Genomic DNA, 20,095 nt, shown 5'->3' with positions numbered 1-20,095 from the left:
GATCACTTGACCGTCAGACAATGCCACAAGTACGCAGACCTTCCTTAGTGCCTCATATTACATTATTACTCAGGAAACTCATTAGCACCTTCACAGCCTGCGAGAGTGCTTCTCCCTACAGATGCTCCGTAGCCTTGAAATAGGTGACTGCCCAGACACTTGCTGGCTGATACTACCCTGAAGCCCTCAGAGGCCCCAGCAGCCCCACAGAAGGGGTTAGAAAATGCATGGGCATTTTTCGTTGAGGTCCAAGAGCCATAAGGCCCCTATTTCCGTCTGTGTGGGAGAGCTTGCTTGGGAACAGAAGGTCACATTTACACAACAACATGCAGGTGTCAGACCAAGACTGTAGACTTCATAGTCAAGGGTACTCAAACACAATCCCAAATCTACATCATTGTCCAGCTGTTTTTCTTTTCAGGACCACCCCAAGCCCCACCATGGGGACATAAAGCTATCAAACACAGTTTTGAAAAGTGCTTTGGTGAACTACTTTTTCTTTAACAGTGAACATTTTGTATGGTGGCATTTTACCCCCTGATGTCTGCCTTTGCTGGAGGGTGGGTCGCCCCCAGGGCTATGCACTCATCTCCAAGTCCTTCCAAACGAATGTGACTTTGTTAAAAGACAAAGCACTAGGGAAGGATTTCTGGAACATCTGAGGGACTGAGGGACACAAATCCCATTGCAAGTCTATCAGATTTGAGAGCCTAAGCTACTTTGGGTCTTTTGGAAACCTTATCATCAGTCAACTATCTACATTTTGCCAGGTATTCTGACCAAATAAAGCTGCTCTACCTCTTCCAGGTTTTCTACTTTTATGTTGTATTGTGCGAAAATTGAAGAAAAAAGGCATGTTAGACCCCAATGACTCTCTATAACATAATTATAATTACACTAAAGCCCACCAGACTTTTTTGAGTAATAGATGACTGAGCCACAAACCAAACGTCTCAGCTTTTAGCCAAAGTAGGGAAATGGAAATGCAACAGTTACTAGGAACAACTACAATGTCTCAGCTCAAAAGCTATTCCAGTAGGTACAGTGGAACATCAAAAATGTTAAAGTTGTGACTGGTTTCCCACCTCATAGACTGCTATGCTAAAACCTTTCACCATGATCTTCATCTAGTAGGAACAGGAGAGCATATTGGATTTGGCACATAGCAGGAGACACACACTGTATGCATGAAACTTTACTGGGTTTTGGTATACAATTAAAATAACAAGAGTGAACAAAGCCGTTTACAGAGTGCTAAGCCAGCGTTTTATACAGCTTATGACAAAACAACAGAGATGTATCGTCTGATGCTTTTATACAGAGTGGAATGATTTATTACATACTGTACATTTAGCATTATAATACATTTAATTGTTGAGGTAAGTGGTTAAAGAAATGAAAAATGCTGGATAGCTCATTTTGTATAGCACTCATCAGTGATTGGAACTGGATATTACATTCCCAGTGCAAATTACCAGCATTGGCAAGGCTATTTTACAGCTGTTCAGTGTGCTGTCTACATTGTAATGAAGTCATGACATGAAATGTTTGTGGAAATGGTAATGAAATGTTAGCTGAAAATATACTAAAGTGGTAAGTGTAGGAAGAGAAATGAAGTATAACATTTACAAATTCCACCATCTCCTCGGCTCAGGCGGCTTCAGCTGTTACTTCACCCCAGATGTGCTAACCTGCCTCCTCCTACCGAACTGCACATCACAGTTGCTCTCCAGCATCTCCTTTGGGCTCAGTACTTCAAATTAAACCTGACTTTATCTTCTTTTTAAGACTTTTTTGGTTCTCTTGAACTTCTAAATTCTCTAGGGTCTGTGGTCTCCTTCCACTTGCACCTCTCTTTCTATTAACCTCTTGATATCCAGTTGCTGTTTCCTTCCCCACATCCCTCAGATCCATCTTTCACTTTCCATGCCTATACAGGAAAATAATGTGTTTGGGTTTCCCCAGGTATTGAAGCCTTCCTGGCACCCCCTGACCACATGCAATTCCCCTTTCCCTAAGGGGCAGGGGAGGTTGAACTAAGTCAACCTCCTTGATTGCTGCCTTCACGTTGCCAGCCTATGTTTTGATCCTCTGGTTGGCTCTCTATTTATTGACAACTCAGATCTGATCTCATGTCATTATCATCAAATCATGTCTAACACTTAGCACTGAGTAATCCTTGCAAGAATGTCTTAAAGGTCCACTTATATCCTCTTCCATAAATTGCTAATAAGCAGGCAAGTGTCATGACACTTTGCTACTGCCTCTGACAGCACTTCATAACTCTTTTTCTTCTTCTTTCCCTGTTGATTTTGGCCTCCTCCTCCTATTTTTCCTTCCCCTTTCCAAGCCCAACTGATAATAGCTCTTTCTTTTCCATGCATCCTTGGTTTTATGCCCCCTTTCCTGCCACCTCCTTCACTTCAATCTTCCAGGAACAGCCAAGGTAACAAACTTTATTTTCACAACTGTTTTAAGGATCAAGCCCTGCTCTGCTCCAAAGGCTGTGCGCCACTTGCTTTAGTCCTAATTTTCCGTCTTTTCTTTGGAAACTCATGGTGGGAGGTTTACAACTTGCTTACAACCATACAGAGCCATTTACAACTTTTCCATAGCTGTAACCGTCAGGGAAACAGCAGACACTTCAGTCCCTTGGGGAGCCAGGCTGTGAGCTGTCTTTCTATGTGAGGATATGAGCCCATTGCAATGTCCAAGCACCTTCTACACGTTTCCTGGATTTATCCTCAGAGCATGTTAGAAGAAAAAAACAATCCCATCCTCCCTCCTTGAAGAAAGGGCTGAAATGGAAAATGTTCAGCTAGTCTTGGTAGTAAATACAGCTTCTTCCAGCATTTATTAGTCTTGTGTATTTAAAGATATGAGCACTTAAAAGCAACATCTGTTAGTCATGATCTGTATTTACCACATCCAGCACAATAGGATCCGACTCATGACTGGGTCATCTGAATGCCATTCTCATCCCAGGAAACTGAAACATATTGATGTAGCAGTGTTTCTGGGAAATAGACAGCATGGGGTGATTTTTCAAGCATAAAACAAATGAATATTTTTACTTTCCTTTTTTTCTTTTCTTCCTCTTGTATTTTGAATACAGTAATGCAGGTCAACATACCCCTCCTCAACCCACAAGGGAAAAGGGACATTATTTTAAAAATTGACCATTTCAGTGGTCAGTGCTGTTGCAGATGTACTGGAGAGCTTCACAATCCCTCCAGCTCTTCTCCAGGAGGGTGCATGAAGGTGGTCTTTGAAGCCCTGTATCGTTCCTGGCAGTTCTGTGCTCATGTCTCAGGTGGCCAAGGGGTCTACATGGCTGGTTTTCTGATACAAACTGGTAATTTTGCAAAAATATATGAAAGAATTGAGTGAAAGATGAATCTAAAACTGAAAATTTGTCTTTCATGTCCTCTTAGGACTGCTTTGAAAGCTAAAAGGACCATGGCAACCATTTAGCCCAAATGCCTGTGCCTGTTCTAAGTACCATGTATCCATTTTCTGCAGAGTAGCTTTCAAGTTTCCAGTGGAGAAGAATGACACCTTCATCATGAAGAAAATTGGAAAAGTATAGGCACTTTTTTGGCAACGTTACTCATGATTATCTGGTATTAAGCAGCAACACGCTGCTGGGTGCTCTGTGGATGTGCATTTTCTGCCTGAAGCAGCTTTCAGCCTGGCCGGGACACAGACAGAAGAGGGCCAAAATAAACACTGCACAGTTGGGCGAGATGAGCTGGTGGAATTAGTGCAGCAAGTTCACAACAATAGTTTGGAAAAACCTTCCTAGTGGTCTGTTGGTGGAGAGATCTGAGGAAGGGAGATTTTTCAGTTCATGAGAAAGAAACAGCTCCAAACAAAGAAGAACATGGAAGTCCATTCAGAGCTGAAGGGGTGAAGGGTCTTTTAGCTGCTCAAGGAAGACCTTTCAGCCAGGTGAGGCTAGAAGCACATTAGCTGCTTGGCTGAGGAGAGTGGCACAGACTCCAGTGGGAAGGAGGTGGCAGTCAGAGAAGTCATAGATAGAAATGGTTTAGACAGCAGGAGACATCAGGCCTGCCCGTGTGCAGAAACAGAAAAAATTAAAAAAAAAAAAAGAAAGAAAAATAAGAAAGGCCCATTAACAATTATCAGAGAAGAAGAGGGATAGGTTTGTGAAGTGGAATATGTCTAAGCTTGGCTAACATCCAGTCAAAGGGAGCATGATAACAAACTACAAATATTTGGAAAGCCGTAAACATTGAGGCAGGCTAGGAACTCCGGAGTGTGATGCATGGGGAGTGTAATCAGAAGAAATTGCAAAATACAAAAATATCAGGAAAACAAAAAAAAATCCCCACGTTAACAATGAGATGTATTAGCCTCTGTGTTAAGGGAATGGGTAGAAATACCCTGGTGCTGAGACCTTTTCAAATGAGAAGAAGGTTAAGGAAACATCAGTAATTATGCAATAGAAAATAGTTCTGTAATAGTGAGGGGGATGGATGGGGTTTCCCAGTTAGACTTTCTCACTACTTCTAGGATTATGCACAGAAAACTATTCTGCCCCTTACTCTTTTACAAAATATATATGGCCCAATATTCAGGTACACAACCCAAGAAATTCTCTGAACCTGATTTTGAGAAGTCCTCATTCCACTGAGTTAAAAGGACATCTCAGGGCAATTCCTAGCCTAACCAGCCTGGGTGTTTTATTTAGTTTTCTTGAAAATATGTGCCTTTTGAAACAATGACGGCCATTACATTTTGAAACAATTTTCCACATTCCAGTTGGCCTAATATCCTCATTAACCAGCTCACCAAGTAGTGCCCCTTCTTCAAGCAAGATGGGTCATGCATCTGATGTAGTCTTAGCTGCCAGTGCCTTGAAGGAGCAGTCACACTGCTCAAGGGGCAGCGGTAGGAGCCAAGCCACTTTGGAGGTTGCAGCTGAAGCCTGGAAACAAGCAGGGAGCCAGGACAGCCTTCTGAGCAGCCTCACGTGCTTCCTGAAAATGGTGTGGCTTACCCAGACTTCATTTTCATGTTTTCTCTTGCTGAAATCCTGGTGTGACCCACTTGTGTGGTCTGCACAGAGGTCAAGATATAACCAGAAGGTGAGAGGCATGCGGTGCATAGCCAAGAGCTTCATGCCTTGACCAGGTGTGTGTATATGCAGTTGTCATTACGGAAGGAGGGCCATAGGGCTAATTAACCAAGGGGGGAGCTTCATGGACTCCTTAGGCCTTGCCTCCCTCAGTGTAATGCCAAGTGCTGAAGGGTGGCCTCTTCTGGACCCTAAGGGCTGCGAGCTCCTAGCTGAGCTCTCATGAGGAAAGCATCTCCGAACAGCCCAACACAGCAAGGGATGTGACGACTCCAGTGAGGGCCAAAAAAGAAGAAATACCTTTACCAAGAAAGCACAAGGGAGCTCTGTTTTTTCCACCAGGTGTTGCTGCCACATAACTGTGTTACCTGTCACTCATGAAAGGGCTTGTCTTCCTGATGGTCAGCAAGGTCCCAATCAAGCCCAAGGACTAGCCACAGTCCACTGTGAACCTCCGTGGTAGCACCTAATCTCCTTAACATAGGCCCCAAAGGCAGGCAGGATCTGCTGTGAAGGTATCTGAAGGCTCCCTCCACTGACCAGACAAGGAACTAAGCACTTGTGTTGCACCAGGATTGCTTCAGGAGGCAGTTAAAATTCAGGCATGAGTCAACTGAATCCTTTGGATGGCTGAGGTGCCATTCTCACTTACCGGTGACTTAGGTAAGCAGAGACTATTCTCAGGGCCATTCCCCTGATGCGACCAAAACTTGAGAAGAGGGCGCAGAAAAAGATCATGGGATCATTAAGCATATAATATAATGTAGAGTGGTTTTTTTACCTTTCTTTAATGCATCTGTAATTAAAAATTTATTTTAAAATCAGATCTTAGCTGGTGTAAGAAACAGCCTGAGCAAGAAGAGTTTGCAGAAGAAAGTCTAAATCAAGGATGATACCTGTGTTTCTGTGGGCAGTTTAAAAAGCATGTCCTAACCTCTGTTGATCTTCCCTTAAGACTCACAATACAAGTGCTGTAAAATACATCCTTCAAAGGGATTTTTTTTATGTACACACTAAACCCAATTTAATATCAGGGGAAATATCTTGATCAAGGATGGTGGAAGTTGAGCTTCCTAGTTTTAGTTTTAAAACTTTTCTCAGCATCACTTGCCATGTTACAGTGTAGCTTCTCAGACAGATGGGTATTTCTTGGTGAAAGATAAGCACACATGTATATCTCTAAATTTCAGGAAATATAAAGCTTCTCCTTTCAGAGGAGTCCTCAGAGTGCTGTAATAAGGTATGAGACGACTGACAATGGACTTTAAAAGAAGTCCTAATTTAAACAAAGGGCCAAAGTTATCAACATGACCAACTTGCACAAATGTGGACTCATCAGGGCCATGTTGTCCATGATTCCAGGTGCTTAAATGGCAAACAGATGGCACGTTCAGCCAAGGTCTTGGGGTCTTGCTGAGCCTCATGTGAATGTCTCTCACGGTATGGATGCAGAGATGCTCAGCTTCCCTGAGCATTTTGGCTGTACTGGGCCCATCCTTTGTCATGGTCTGAACTGAGAACCAGCCCCTAAAACTCTGGCCTCACTCCCGTCTTCCTGGCTCCAAGTAGCAGGGCCAGATTGGGTAGCAGGCAGTGAGCAGCAGAGACACTACCATGGGTCCACTGCCTGTTTTGCCTCTGCCAGCGCCCTGGGACACTGGGCTGGCCTTGCCCTCCAACAGGAAGACCCCATGGGGTGGCTGCTGCCCCTGGGTAGGGAGCCCCTGCAAGTAGCAGAGTCACCCATCCCAGTGCAGCAGCAGTAGGCTTTCTCCATCCTTCACTTTCCTCTTCATCCTCAGGGTTGCAAAATCCACGTTTTCCAAAGCTCCCGGAAAGCTGTGAGCTGGTCGTGTGGAAAGGTGTAGCTCTAAGACAGATGTTCTGGACTGGTTCACCAGTGAGTTACTCATGGCCTTCTGTAGGATTTTGTTCTTCATCATGAGGGGTCTCCATCATGCCATCTGCTTTGCCTTCATCCCTGTCCCAGGATTCGATCTCTTTATTTTAATTCAGGATGTTGTTCCCATTGCACATGATAGAAGCCAGGCAACACAATGTGGAAATCCTGCAGGCAGCTCTGTCAGTGCTGGGGATGCTTTGGAGGCCTCCAGGCACGTCCTTGCCAATCTAAACAAAGACGGTTGTTTTATCTGGATTTTTAAGTGTTTGATTAAAAGGTTGTTCAATAATACACTTACCGTTTTTTGAGTTGGAAGTACACATGAAGTAGCTATAGCAAGCATCTGTAGATTTATTTCCACTGAAAGACAAACTATTATTCTCATAGTCAGCACGTAGGTGTGCCTTCCATAACTTTCTAAAATCGTGGGTGACTAACCTTTTCCAAGAGTTCAGTTTTTCTAACCTTTCCTTGAGTTTTTATTTTTTAAGAGATATAGACTTACAGTGCTTATTTCCCAAACGATCACAAGGCTTATGATGCCACTGCTCAGGTCTCAAACATTAGTAATATAACCCTGTGCTTATAAACTGCCACCAAGACACCCATAACACGGGAGTCTGGCAAGTAGGCTCCCATTCCACAGCACCAATTAATGCTCCACAAAACGGATATGCAGAACATTTGCTATAAAACCTGAAATCACACCCATTTTGTCTGAAAAAGAGACAAAAGAACAGAAAGAAAGAGGGATACAGTTGGAGGTCTAAGCTGACTGGGGTCTTTGCAGTAAACACTCCCTGCTGTGGAGAGGCACTCATAAATGTCAGTGCTGATTTTCCAGACCAGTTCTTCAGCTGGTGTTGCAAAAAAATGGAGTCATGCCATTAGGCACCAGATGTAGTTTTGGGGCCTGGGGTACAGTGTGGGAAGCCTCTAAATCTAGAAGAGAAAAAAACATCCTGCACTTTGTAAACAGCCAGGACGGACTGCAATGACAAATTAATAAGCTACCATACACTCTATTCTAAAGGGAGGAATAATGGAAGTTATTCATTATTCACTTTATTTACAAATAATGATACAGTATGTATTAATAGCAAGGGGGTGTGGTAATTTGACATATGACTCTCATGAAAATACATCTAGGCTGAGATTATGCTGCATAATCAGATGGCAACAAAAGAATTTCTGGGTATCAGTATTCTTCCTTAGAGGCCTCCTTTAGACTTCATTTTCAATCTTGGCCATGACGTTGTCGAAGAATTGGGCATGGTTGCAATCTCTGGGCAAAAAGGAGCTCAGGACAGGAATGGCAAGGCACTGTTAAAGAAGGGCTGCAAGTATTTTAGCAGAACTGTCTGGAAAAGAAGATACACAGCACCTGTCCACTTTGAACTTAGGCTAAGCATCGCTACTTGGTCCTACGTTTTCAAGATTGCCAGATTTCACAAAACAAAAATTTAAAACAAAATGCCTAGCATATTTTAACATGGTGAGTAGGAGATCTGATAGGCGTGTCAGGCACTAAAAATGCAAATGCAAATGCAAACTGCAGTGTCAATCTGAATTGCCATGCTAGGCCAAGCTTATTTTATTACATACATTCTGCATTCTAAGTACTAATATGTTCATAATGTAAACATTAAGCATACAGAGTTAAAATTCAAGGCCACAATATTTTTGATTGTCCCTTTTTTGTGTCTTTGGTTGGCCGAGATCAACTCGTAGTGTATAAATGCATAAGTTATATAATAATTATATAAAAAGGAAAAAATAACATTGACTTGTATACTTCATTCTGACAAACGCACAGCGTTCGCGACTCGATAAAGAAAAACTGGCGCCCGCCTAACAAAAATACTTAGATGATTTCTGATTTTGGCAGTCAGGGGTTGTCTCTTGCTTTAACCAATAGAAAACAAACTCCCTTAATAATGATGAGGTTCTAACTGGTAACTTTTAAATATCAAACACAATTCCAGTTTTACTTTTTTTTTTTAAGAGATGCATACTCTGATTTCTGAATTCTTCTGCTTTTCCCTTTTTCCACTTCTTTTTATTACTATAAAATCAAGTCTATTCCTCCTGTAATACTGGGAATGGTATGATACTGAGCAATATGTTTCACAAGTCCAAACAAGTGTTTCTTCATAGTCCCAACGCTACTAAGTTTTGAGTCTTTTCAGTCCTACTGGTAAAGAAGTTTCTTTTCTCCCATTCTCACCACCTTCGTCCTCCTCTTTCTCCTTTCTGCTTCCTCTGTCAGGTACAGGCCTCTGATCACAGTCATACACTTGCCCTTCAGCACATTCTCATTTCCAATGCTTGGCTCAGGGTTCCTGTAATACTGTCAAGGAATCTTAAAGTTTGGGTTGTCTTCACAGTTTGAGTAGCTGATAACACTCTGATGAATGGAACGCATTTGATTTCAACTAAAACAATGCTGTTATATTCCAAATCAGCTTCCACACTAAACCAGTCTCTTTTGTTGATATGTTTCTATTTTTTAAATACAGGTAGGGTCTTTTTCCTTTTTTTTTCCCTTTCCCCCCCTCTTCTGTAATGATTCATATATTGTATGTTAGGTCACTATAGACTTATCCTTATATTGCTGTAGTATAGTCCCAGTTTTGCACTAGCACGATATCAAACTTTACACATAAGCTTATCAACTTTTTAAGACCACTAGCTTTCGTAGGTTTTCCTTACCATTTCATGCTTTTACCTACAATAGTCTATTGTTGTTTGGTCCACAGAGTCGATGCCCATATACATTACATTTTAGTATCTTAATACTTCTTGAATATCTCCTTTAAATCCCTACTACAAAGAGTCTTTTTGACATCTATTTTTTAATGTGTTTTTTTCCCAGCCAAACCTTCACTTGTCTCTTAGGCACTTTTCATTCGTGTACTCCAATAGAGTTCATTGCAATTCATCAGGGACTGTATCCCAGGGAGAAGTGTCTTTGTTTGCTTTTTCTGGTGTTTCTTTTTTTCCCCACTTAGTAGTAGGTGCCAAGATGAGAAGGCATATGAGCAGCTGGCAGCCTGGTATTGGGGTAAATACCTCCAGTTGGTGAATTCCAGTATGGATTAGGGGCAGCAAAAAAGCTGGATGATGTTACGGGCAAAGCAGGGGGGTGGGGAGCTACAAAGTTCATCTTCTGAGGGTGTGCATGATAGGAGCTCATGTAGGGGAGGTCTGATGGGTATTTGTACATGGACGACTCTGGGGGATGAGGCTGGAGAGCCTGAGCGATTCCGTGGAAATCAAATTTGTAGGCGTAGCGCTTACCATGAACCTTAGTCATAATATTTTTATCATAGTAGTAGCGAAGCGCACGGCTGAGTTTGTCATAGTTCATGTTAGGCTTGCTTTTCCGCTCCCCCCAGCGCCGAGCCACTTCGTCGGGGTCAGTCATCTTGAATTCCCCGTTGGTGCCCTCCCAGGTGATGCAGTTGGAGTTGGAGCTGTCCGAGAGGAGCTCCAGCAGGAACTGCCATAGCTGTATCTGCCCACTCCCTGCAGGGGGAAATGAAATAGAAATGTCAGGACTACTGACTAATAATGTTAAGACATCAATTCTTCCAGGCTCTCACATAGGACCCTATTAGGAAATGTTGCAATGTCGGTTCCTACTTCTTACTCTTAACTAGTCCCCTTTCTCCCAGCGCTGTCTCATGAAATCCTAAAGAGCAGAGATAATGGTAATGTGTCATGTTTTCCTTCATCTGAGTGGCAGAATGCCATTACACGGAGATTTAATAGTTACCTAATGTCGTTCAGTGTAGACAATTGGTGGGGAAATAATACAGCGCTCATTTAGGAAACTAATCTCTAAAGTTCAGGACAAACAGCTTTCACTTGCGTAACATTTTGCTTGTTCTCACAGCATTATGTTGCAACTAAATGTTCTCTGCTATGGATTAAGCCTACACAAAATGGAGAAGTTTAGAGAAAGCTGGGCTTCTGCCAAACCATATCATCCATTTGCAGCATCTGGGGAAATGCAGAACGGAAACTTATTAGCTTGCTGTTGCACTGCATACAACCATAGGGCAAAACATTTGCAAGACCAGTGAAAAGGTCCATAGAATACATTCTTGTCATCGTTCTGTGTCAAACGAGTTTAAATGATTATTGAAGTTAAGACTTAAAACGTTGTTGGTGGTTTTTTGCACTCCTCTGCCAATTTCATCTTAAAGAGAAAATAAATTAATCTGCTGTCAACTTTGCAGAAGTGTGTTGCCCAGAGTTATAGGAACAAAATTTGTCCATTTTAGGCAATTGAAAGTAGATTTCAAAGGGCCTTGCCACTGATATTCATGTTAAAAGCTTAGCATTTCTTAATAAAGCAGCACTGAAATGATGCAAAATACAGCTGAAGCAGCTTGCAAGGCAATCTGTTTCACAAGCACAATGTCAGCAGAATTTGCCAACCAGCTTGTATGTGCTAACTTCTAAGTACATCTCTGACCAGGAATCATTTGGGTTTCTTTTTTTTTTTCAAACCAGATATGTGGGTATAATAAACAAGCTTTTCTTTAGAAAGCTTATAGTAGCGAATTATAATATCAAGCTAGAGTCGCATCTGAAATCCATTAGCAGTTTATACTTCAGTGCAACTGAAACCCATATTCGTTTAAATGATATTTATCTAAACTGTCCTTAATGAATTTCTTCTGTTCCATTAACATGCATTAAGTAAACAAACAAACAAAAGAATCCATGGTATGAGCAAGGCATGCAAGTTTTAGTACATGAAACATAACAAGAGGATTAGCCTTTGAAAATCAATAAACAGTTCAGCACTGGACAAAACACAAATTTTTGAATAAGCAATCCAACATATGTTCTAACATAAACACTTGCCTTCCAAATGTAATATATAGTCCTATGAAAATAAACGGTTGCTGTCAATTTCCTTCTAATGAGAGAGTAATTCCACCAATTTATAAACACACAAAACATGTTAAAGCACAGGAATGATGGTGTGTAGGAATTCCGTATCCAACTGTTAAAAAAGTATCCCAGTCCAGACCATGTGAGTGTCTTCCACAGTAATGAAGTCTACCAAATCGATGCTTGACACAATTGTAAAACCTGGGCTTTACGAACAAATTAAAGGGAGGTAGGCCCCCACTTCCAGTTAAGATCAGTGTCACCTGGAAACCCACTGCCTTAGGCCAATTGGAAAATCCTATTCTTAATACTTACTTAATTGCTTTCTTATGCCATGCAAAACTGTTTAGAAAGTAAGCTAGTCTAGAACTGTGCCTGATGTCACTTGGGATAAAGTGAAAGGAAATGGATCAGTTTTTTGGCAATTTCATGCCTTGAAAAGCCATACAATCATTGTAAGAAGAAACACTGTTACTGGGGGTTGAGGAGACTTGCAATGTGGAACAAGGAACACTGTGCCCTGTGGCTGTTAAAGCAAGGGAAATAGGAAGTGGCACGTACAATGTTAATCCATTGTGGCAGATTATGATGTTGATTATGGTGGTGTATGGCCACAGTGTGTCCTGCAGACTCAGAGCAGCAACAGTGAAATCTGCACAGTTCACAATCAGTGTTATTAACTCACCAAGAAGGTTCCTCGTCTTTAGCTAAACTATGCTATAAGCCCCTGTCCACAATGCACCCCATTGCTGCCTTCTTAAAGTGGAAGAACATTTTTGAAGTGTTTAACCCAATTATTCTTTGCAAACAGATTATGCTTTCCTGATTTTTCCCTATGTATTTTTGCTGGTTTGAGTTATTCATGCCAAAATTTTGTATTTGTCAAGGTCAGTATGGCATTGTAGTGTGGATTAACAGATTCTGGGACACATATGACGCAGATCGGTAAGAGACTCATGCCCTTCTGGAGGGGTACCTGGAGGCCATATGGGGTATCTTACAGCACTTAACAAAATCCCGATGTTTAGGCAACTGAAGGGAACTCCTATTGATATGAGGAGTTCAAATACCTCTGATGAGGTATTTGACTGAATGTAACCATCTATTCTAGGATGATTTGAATAGCTCTCTACGGAGAGCTATATTAACTACGTCTCCAATGAATATCATGGGAAATGAGACACCTAGCTTATATGTAGACACCTACATTAAGATACATGAGTGTATGTGTCTTAATCTGTAACCTCAGTCCCAGCCTTGTGTAATTTAGAAACTTAATCCTGCAACACGCTGGGCATCACCAGCTGCCACTGAGACATATTGAACAGTGGTAAAATCGGTCACATCACCTTCCAGGTCTGGCCTTAAACCTGAAGTGGGGACACTAGCAGTGAAAAGAAATCCTCCTGAATCAGCAAATTCCCTTCTTACCTGGATTTGCAAGTCGGCTGCTGGTTGGTCCAAGAATCTGATATGGATCTACAAAATTGTGAAAGAAAGATTTAAAATCATATAACAATGATGTCAAATATTTTAGGTGGTATTTTTTAAGCTAGTAAGGGGCAGTGTATACTGCCTGATGGGACAGCAGGTCCAACACTGGGGAAAGCAGTTCCTTTCTCTGCATCACAACATTTACATGTCTTCCCTTAAAACTGGGTGTGGAAGTGAACAATTGCAAGGATACACATTTGCCTTTTGTACTGTACTAGTGTGCACAAGCATATATTCAGACACACTGTAAATTTGTCCCAGAAGTATTCTGTTTCCTACTTAAATAAGTACACATACACACACACACAGAGGCATCTTTTGGTACTATTGACCATTGTAGTATGTCAGGGCTCACAGGCACACACAGGTAATGGGGTGAGAGTCCCCTCTGCAAAGGACAGCAGCCTTTTTTCTCCTAAGGCCACCTTTGGTTTTTGTGCACCACTGCTAACACTTTCTGTGCCAGAAGAGTCTCCAGAAGAGGGCTGAGAGTGCATGGCTGAACCCAGGCAATGTGGCTGGGTCGATTCTTTGTCACTGAAGTCCAGTGAGGGATCCCCTGTATTAATTTTGCAACTAGGGTTTTCAGAAGAGCCTGTGTCAGCCACACAATGTCCGTAGTATCTCAATGTTTTCCTCAAGGGATTCCCTCTGAAAATGAAAACTTATTTTGGCCTCAATTGAAATACAGCAGGAAAAAGGGAAGGCTGTGACAGAAGTACAAAAGCCAAAGTGATGGGCTGCAAGCACAGCCCCTCGCCCTTCGCCGAATGACCCTGTCACTGGACTGCCTCGTCTCCGGACAGCTGCTCTCAAATGGCCGCCAGTTTTACAGCCAAGAAGATAATCAGGTTACATTCCTTATACATTTAAATAATCTGTGCAGCTCATACACAGCCATTAAATGGTCCTAAGGACTTACATAAATCAGCAGTATATTTCTTGAAAGATTCTCATGGTTGGAAGGCCAGATTAGATAAAACACTATTTGGGCAAAAAGCAGTATAATACTTCCCAGGCAGCATGTGTATGAGTTAATGAGATGTAGTCATGTGCACAGTCTTATTTAGCTATAACAAAAAACAGAATAATGATTTGAAATCCATGTGATAAAAACAGGCTCAGAGTCTTCTGAGCTAAGAATATCCTCCAAATCTCTTTTATTTCCTACTTCTACCCTTTTCCTGTTAACAAAAGCCATAACTAACTCAGAATCTCTGTAGTGCTTTCTAGCTACCTGTCCAAAACACAGTCGAATGCAAAATAAGGGATTAGGTCCTACCTCATGGATTAGCTGCTCTGAAAGCACAAAATGCACCCATTTTGCAAAACCACTAGTCTACAAACTCATAAACTTCTACCTTCTCCTCAGTTTCCCAACAGACTGAGAATCCTTCTAATTTTCCTGTTTAATTTCAGGATCCAAATTCAAATAGGTTTCTGTACCCTGTAATCCATTTTCATTTCTTTGCCCCATGCCCATTTTCTAACTGCTAGCGTTTCAACTACTGTGGAGTACATGGTCTTCTGACATCCTTACCTTCCACCTTTGTACCTAAACTGTATGTAGGCACTTTGTTTAACAGCTTTTTCACTCTGCAAGGTCATCACTGCCATTAAACATTATTAAAAGCAATTTTGAGTGGCCATGGGAGCCTTCGTCTCAGATCCAGCTGTAGAACCAGCTCATACACGTCTGGGGATTTAGTAGTCACCAGCTGGAGATCTCATTAGTGGTCTCAATTAGATGTTGCAATTTGCTTCTGGTTGCTGGGTGAGAGCTGTCCTTCTCATCATATTCAACAAACCCCATAACACCCAGGCATAATTCAAACAAAATGACACCCACCTAACTGAGGACGCTGGTCTTCTGTTTTGGGAACTGTTGAGGATGATGGCTGAGTAGCTGAAAACAGAAAAACCCATGTAGTTATTTTTCCAGTTTGGAAGTTGGTCACCAAACCTGTGATAGATCACAGGCCTGGGACTCCTGCTGCTCACCACTCAATGACGGTCACAGTAGGATTTAGCTTTATAAGACTACATATATGGTCATGGACTTGATGAAGCCTGAGTTCATGTAAGGATGTGGCTGCCCCAGTGACTCCACCCAGTATTGCCTACACACAGCTAACAGGCTTTCCAGCCAAGGCACAGGTAAGAATCCTCCAGAGCTGAATGTTGAGGTAGCTCCTATCAGTTCACTTCAGAGTCTATGCAGGTTGCATCAGATGTGCATTAGGCCCACAGGCTAAACATACGCAGATGCTTTTACCTTTTGACTGAGGACTGGGGTGGGTGTGACTCGTCCATGCTGATCTCCTGGCTTGCTCATAAGGCAGATCTGCAAAGGAAAAATACACCGATTCATGCAGATATGGCATAAAGTGTTTATGTCCACAAGGGGCACATTTCTAAGGGACTCGCTGGCTTGGAAAAAATTACTGAAATAAGAAGGATATTCCTTGTTAAAACCTTTATCATCTTCATTGTCTCTAAAAGTAATAGTACCACATTGCCCTCTGCATTTCTCTTTAGAGGTGCTTATTCTTGTTAGATGTCCAAACTGCACTGAAATAGCTGGTACAAATACACTATAGAGTCCATCATTTCCAAAGGCTCAGAGTACTCCGTTTGGTCCTCTTCCTCAGCCCAGAACACCAAGGAATGATACACACTGCACATCATGGACAATTTATGCTAGAGTCTTGCAGGAAAAGTCCCCCAAGAGGTCAGAGCTCAGATTAAGCATAAAGTGTGTACCACTCCCTCCCAATCTCAGCATGTAACAGTATTTTCTTTTAAGAAGATAGGGTTTAGTTGATTTAATGTGCCATTCTCTGCTAGTCTGTCGCCGTCATCCTTTGAGATTAATCAAACCTTATAGGTTGAGTTTGAGAGTTCCCTCTTCTGCCACCTGGTCATAGGCAGAAATATGTGAGACAATAAAGTCTTGATTTTGTCTGTTGGAGATTCCTCTAAACCACTGCTGTATGTTTACATTTGCACTAGCTCTCATTGCCATCACGCACTTTATTATGATCTCCCTGTGATATTATTCCTCATGCTTGCAAACGCTCTCTTCCTCAGATGCACGCTCTGGTCTCACTCTCCATAGTTCAGAATCCAACCTTTTGGGATAATTGATTGCTGCACTTTGCCAATCTCACTTGTTTCTGTTCTACTAGTAATTTCAAATTATTAATAATTTTTCCACACCCCAGGATCCTCACAGATCTTTAGAAACATTAACATGTGAAAGCAGTGAACACGCTTAAATATTAAAGATATATATGTATACATGTTATATCTCTTCCAAAAAGTAGATAGCTTTTTTTCCTGCTTTATCTATTTAAATATTCCTTTCTGCTTCTTGGGACAAGCTCCTTAACTTTATGTATCTAAATTTTCATTTGCCTTTTCTTTCATTTAGTCATTACTTCTATTTCATTTAAATGCTTTAGCATATAAAAATAAAGAAACTAAAACATAAAAGCTTTCTTCATAAAGTATATGTAGCAAATTCAAATGTTTGGTTTACCCTTTGAAATCTTTTGCAGTTGCCTGTGCTTTTCTATGGCTGGCTTTAACACATTAGCTAAAATTGCTGTCCAAATCAGACACTTATCTTGCCCACGATCTCAGGAACATAGCAGTACCCACCTGGGTGAACTAAGTTGATGTGGATGATTTGATTCTTAACAGTGCTTGTGCATTATTTTAAAAATGATGTTTGGAAATGAAACCAGTTAGGAATTAAAGAAACAGTCACAGATTGTCTCTGTGCAAAACAGATGTATCTCTGCCAATTTCCAAGCACTATGAGCAGAAGTATCGAATGGAAATAAAGTGTAATGTGAAATTCACATCCAAATTGCCCATAATTTATTTAGTCTGTTTGGCTTGAGGAGCAGACTGGCACTACCAGCACTGTTGTCTCGCAGAATCTTACACTTCAAAACCTTTGATTTTTGCTGAGATATGCAATTTATCTTTGTATTGTATTTGAATAACTTGTGATCTTCTATCCCTGATTTCTTGAGAACCATTCCACAGTCTTGTCCTTCAGAAACTCGGAGAAAATAACGTGAATTGTACAAGTGCTCATCTCTGAGCAGAAAACTGGTGTGCAGGTGAATCTGTAACATGCAGATGTCCTAACTAGGTTGAGATCAACACTATTAACTGTTGTAGTTAGAAACACCTCATGGCCTGAGGACTTTATCATCTGGCAAAAAAAATCAGAAGGACTCTGGTCATGTTTCCAGGGGGTTCTGAGTTCTGTCTGTACAGAGGGGGGACAGGGCTCAGCCATGGGCTGCTTGCATGTATCTTGTCCAGTCCTGCCTTGCCTGGCCAGTTCTCTACCTCCATGGCAGCCTTGCCAGGGAAATTCTGGTGACATAAGGAACCTAATTTTTCCCCAGTTCTTCCATTCCGTGCCCAGAAAGACTACAAATAGGGGAGAAAGATCACATAGAAGGTATGTGCTTGTCATTAGGCTGTGCAACTCCTCCCACAATCTCATCTCTCCTCTCCTCTCCTCTCCTCTCCCCTCCTTTGCCTCTCTCTCCTATTTGTGTGTCTCCAAATTATTAGACACCTGTACACTGAGGGCTGTGTGATGCTGTGTGCTTGTACTCAGTGACACTTGCAACCTTGAAATATATTTGGTACAAATTTAGTACTGTGAGAAAACTGGTTTGCCTTTTAACTCAACACATCATAAGATGGTTTTCCGACTACACCCTCTCCATTAAAAGAAAAATCCAGTTATCAGCCTTTCTTGAAATAGCACAAAATTCCAACTTCATTCTTAGTTCAGTATTGTGCCTTGATAAACATGTTGCTATCCTAGATAAGCAAATCTGTTCTTATTCATGAGATATTAGTACAGCATGTCCTTATCTTGGACAGATCTTTGATGGGAATGCTCCTGTTTGATGAGACATGTAGACAAACCCATATTAGGTCTTCCTGAGCTCCTGATAGCTTCATTGTATTACTTTCAGCTTGCTGAAACCTCATGTTCTGTTGTAAAGGTGACTGAAGAAATACGCCTTTGTCATTGCAGGTCATTACAAGCCCTGCACATTTCCTATTTTCTATTGTAGTGCCTTAACAATGGCAATGCTTAATTACTTTCTCCAAAATTGCACCCCAGGATTTGGCTAATTCCCATTTAACATTATTTATCCCCCCCCCCATTTTTGACCTTTTTCATGTCATCAAGTGATTGTCCCCAGGGTCTGCTATTGCTCTCACATGAAGGACGCTTTGTTATGGAAAAGCTTCTTTGCCGTCTAGTTGAAATGTGACATTTAACTAAAAGGAGTACCACAGAATAAGTCAACAAAATGTTTCTTGAGAGAAAACTGAATTTGTGCAAAAAAATCTTTTTTCTTTCCAAATGAAAATTCTGATTTTAAAGATGTTTGTCAACTTTGAATTGTAAAAGATAAAATAAAATAATACTTTCAAAATCACATGATAGTTTGTTGTAGGAAATGTTTAGTTAGGATACATGGGTTTACACAGAAGAATAGAGACACCCTATGTCCAAAATACAACTCCCACAAGTAATTGTGTAAACACAGGAAGATGTTGACATAAAGCATTTAGTTTTGTAAGTGTCATTGTAAATGTGATTTAGATAAAATGCTGAAATGAAGGAGTCCACTATGTCTGATATGTGTTTTTTTAGAACCTTCTACTTCAGAGAAAACTAGTATTTTATTTTTCCATCACAAGTCAGGATAAAACAAATATTGAAATCATCGAATTTCTCATGGGATAAAAAAAATCAAGTTTTTGTTCAAGTCCACTGGAAACATACCCATAAAATAGTATTCTTTCACAGCAGACTCATTCTAGCCTTTGCCTGAAATCCTCTCAATTGGCACGGTTATTTCCTGCAGGACACCCAGGTCCCTCTGGTCTTACGTTACATGTTCATTTTCATTGGAAACTACTAAGAGTTTGGGGCATTCAGTTTTACATTGCATAGCTGGTAATTGTTTCTATAGCTATGCTTTGTCTTCTCATCCATATCCACGTCCACATTCCTCTGTGCCATTCAAAGCTCCTGGGTGCTACAATAACCTGTGATCACAAGGGCCACAGTCTGCTTTAATGTTTCATGAAAATGTCTAACTTTTTTTTTAATATCCTTTCTTCTAATACTGAGACTAAGCAGGTACTCTGTGACACTCTTTATTTTGATAATTATATCATGTTTCCTCATCCCAAACCCTGAGTTGAACAATTTGAAACTTTTATATCTTTCAACATGCTCGAAAGATTTTCCATATTCCCATGGCTTGCTCTAAGCGCCTTCTAATTCTGCAAATAGCCTCTTTGATAAGGGATGATTCACACAGCTTTCTGTACAAGGCTACACTGCTGATTTATTGAATGGTATAGTCAGATTTCCCATATGATCCTCCACTGTGTTTCTTCATTTTTTTACTTTGTTTTTCACTTTGGCCAACAACTGGAGCAGTGTCTTTCACTGTGCCATAAATAAAGATGCCTACGTTAAGTTCTTCTTTCATGAGTGAAGAAGGTTAATTTGAAATCAGTAAGACATGCAAACAACTTGTGTCTTACACTGCATTTATCAACTTGTATTTTCAGCTGTTAACATATTGCCAGTTCGTTTCTCTCTAATGAGACTTCTGGGCGCCTAT

General features: G+C 41.1%; 1 protein-coding gene across 7 annotated transcripts in view; it reads right to left on the bottom strand.

Moving 5' to 3' along the window:
• Positions 1 to 1,180: 1,180 nt before the first annotated feature.
• Positions 1,181 to 20,095, bottom strand: part of ERG (ETS transcription factor ERG) — a 156,456-nt gene continuing 137,541 nt past the window's right edge. For all 7 annotated transcript variants that reach the window (XM_052794529.1, XM_052794528.1, XM_052794527.1 and 4 more), the window contains 4 exons: positions 15,682 to 15,750; positions 15,256 to 15,312; positions 13,344 to 13,391; positions 1,181 to 10,532 (listed from right to left, as the gene is read on the bottom strand). In XM_052794529.1, the coding sequence (XP_052650489.1) occupies positions 10,012 to 10,532; positions 13,344 to 13,391; positions 15,256 to 15,312; positions 15,682 to 15,750 (695 nt within the window). In that variant the 3' untranslated portion in view covers positions 1,181 to 10,011. The remainder of the gene's footprint in view (positions 10,533 to 13,343; positions 13,392 to 15,255; positions 15,313 to 15,681; positions 15,751 to 20,095) is intronic.

This window comes from Harpia harpyja, chromosome 8, assembly GCF_026419915.1.
Source record: "Harpia harpyja isolate bHarHar1 chromosome 8, bHarHar1 primary haplotype, whole genome shotgun sequence".
Lineage (NCBI taxonomy): Eukaryota > Metazoa > Chordata > Aves > Accipitriformes > Accipitridae > Harpia > Harpia harpyja.
This window is presented reverse-complemented; position numbering and strand designations above follow the sequence as displayed.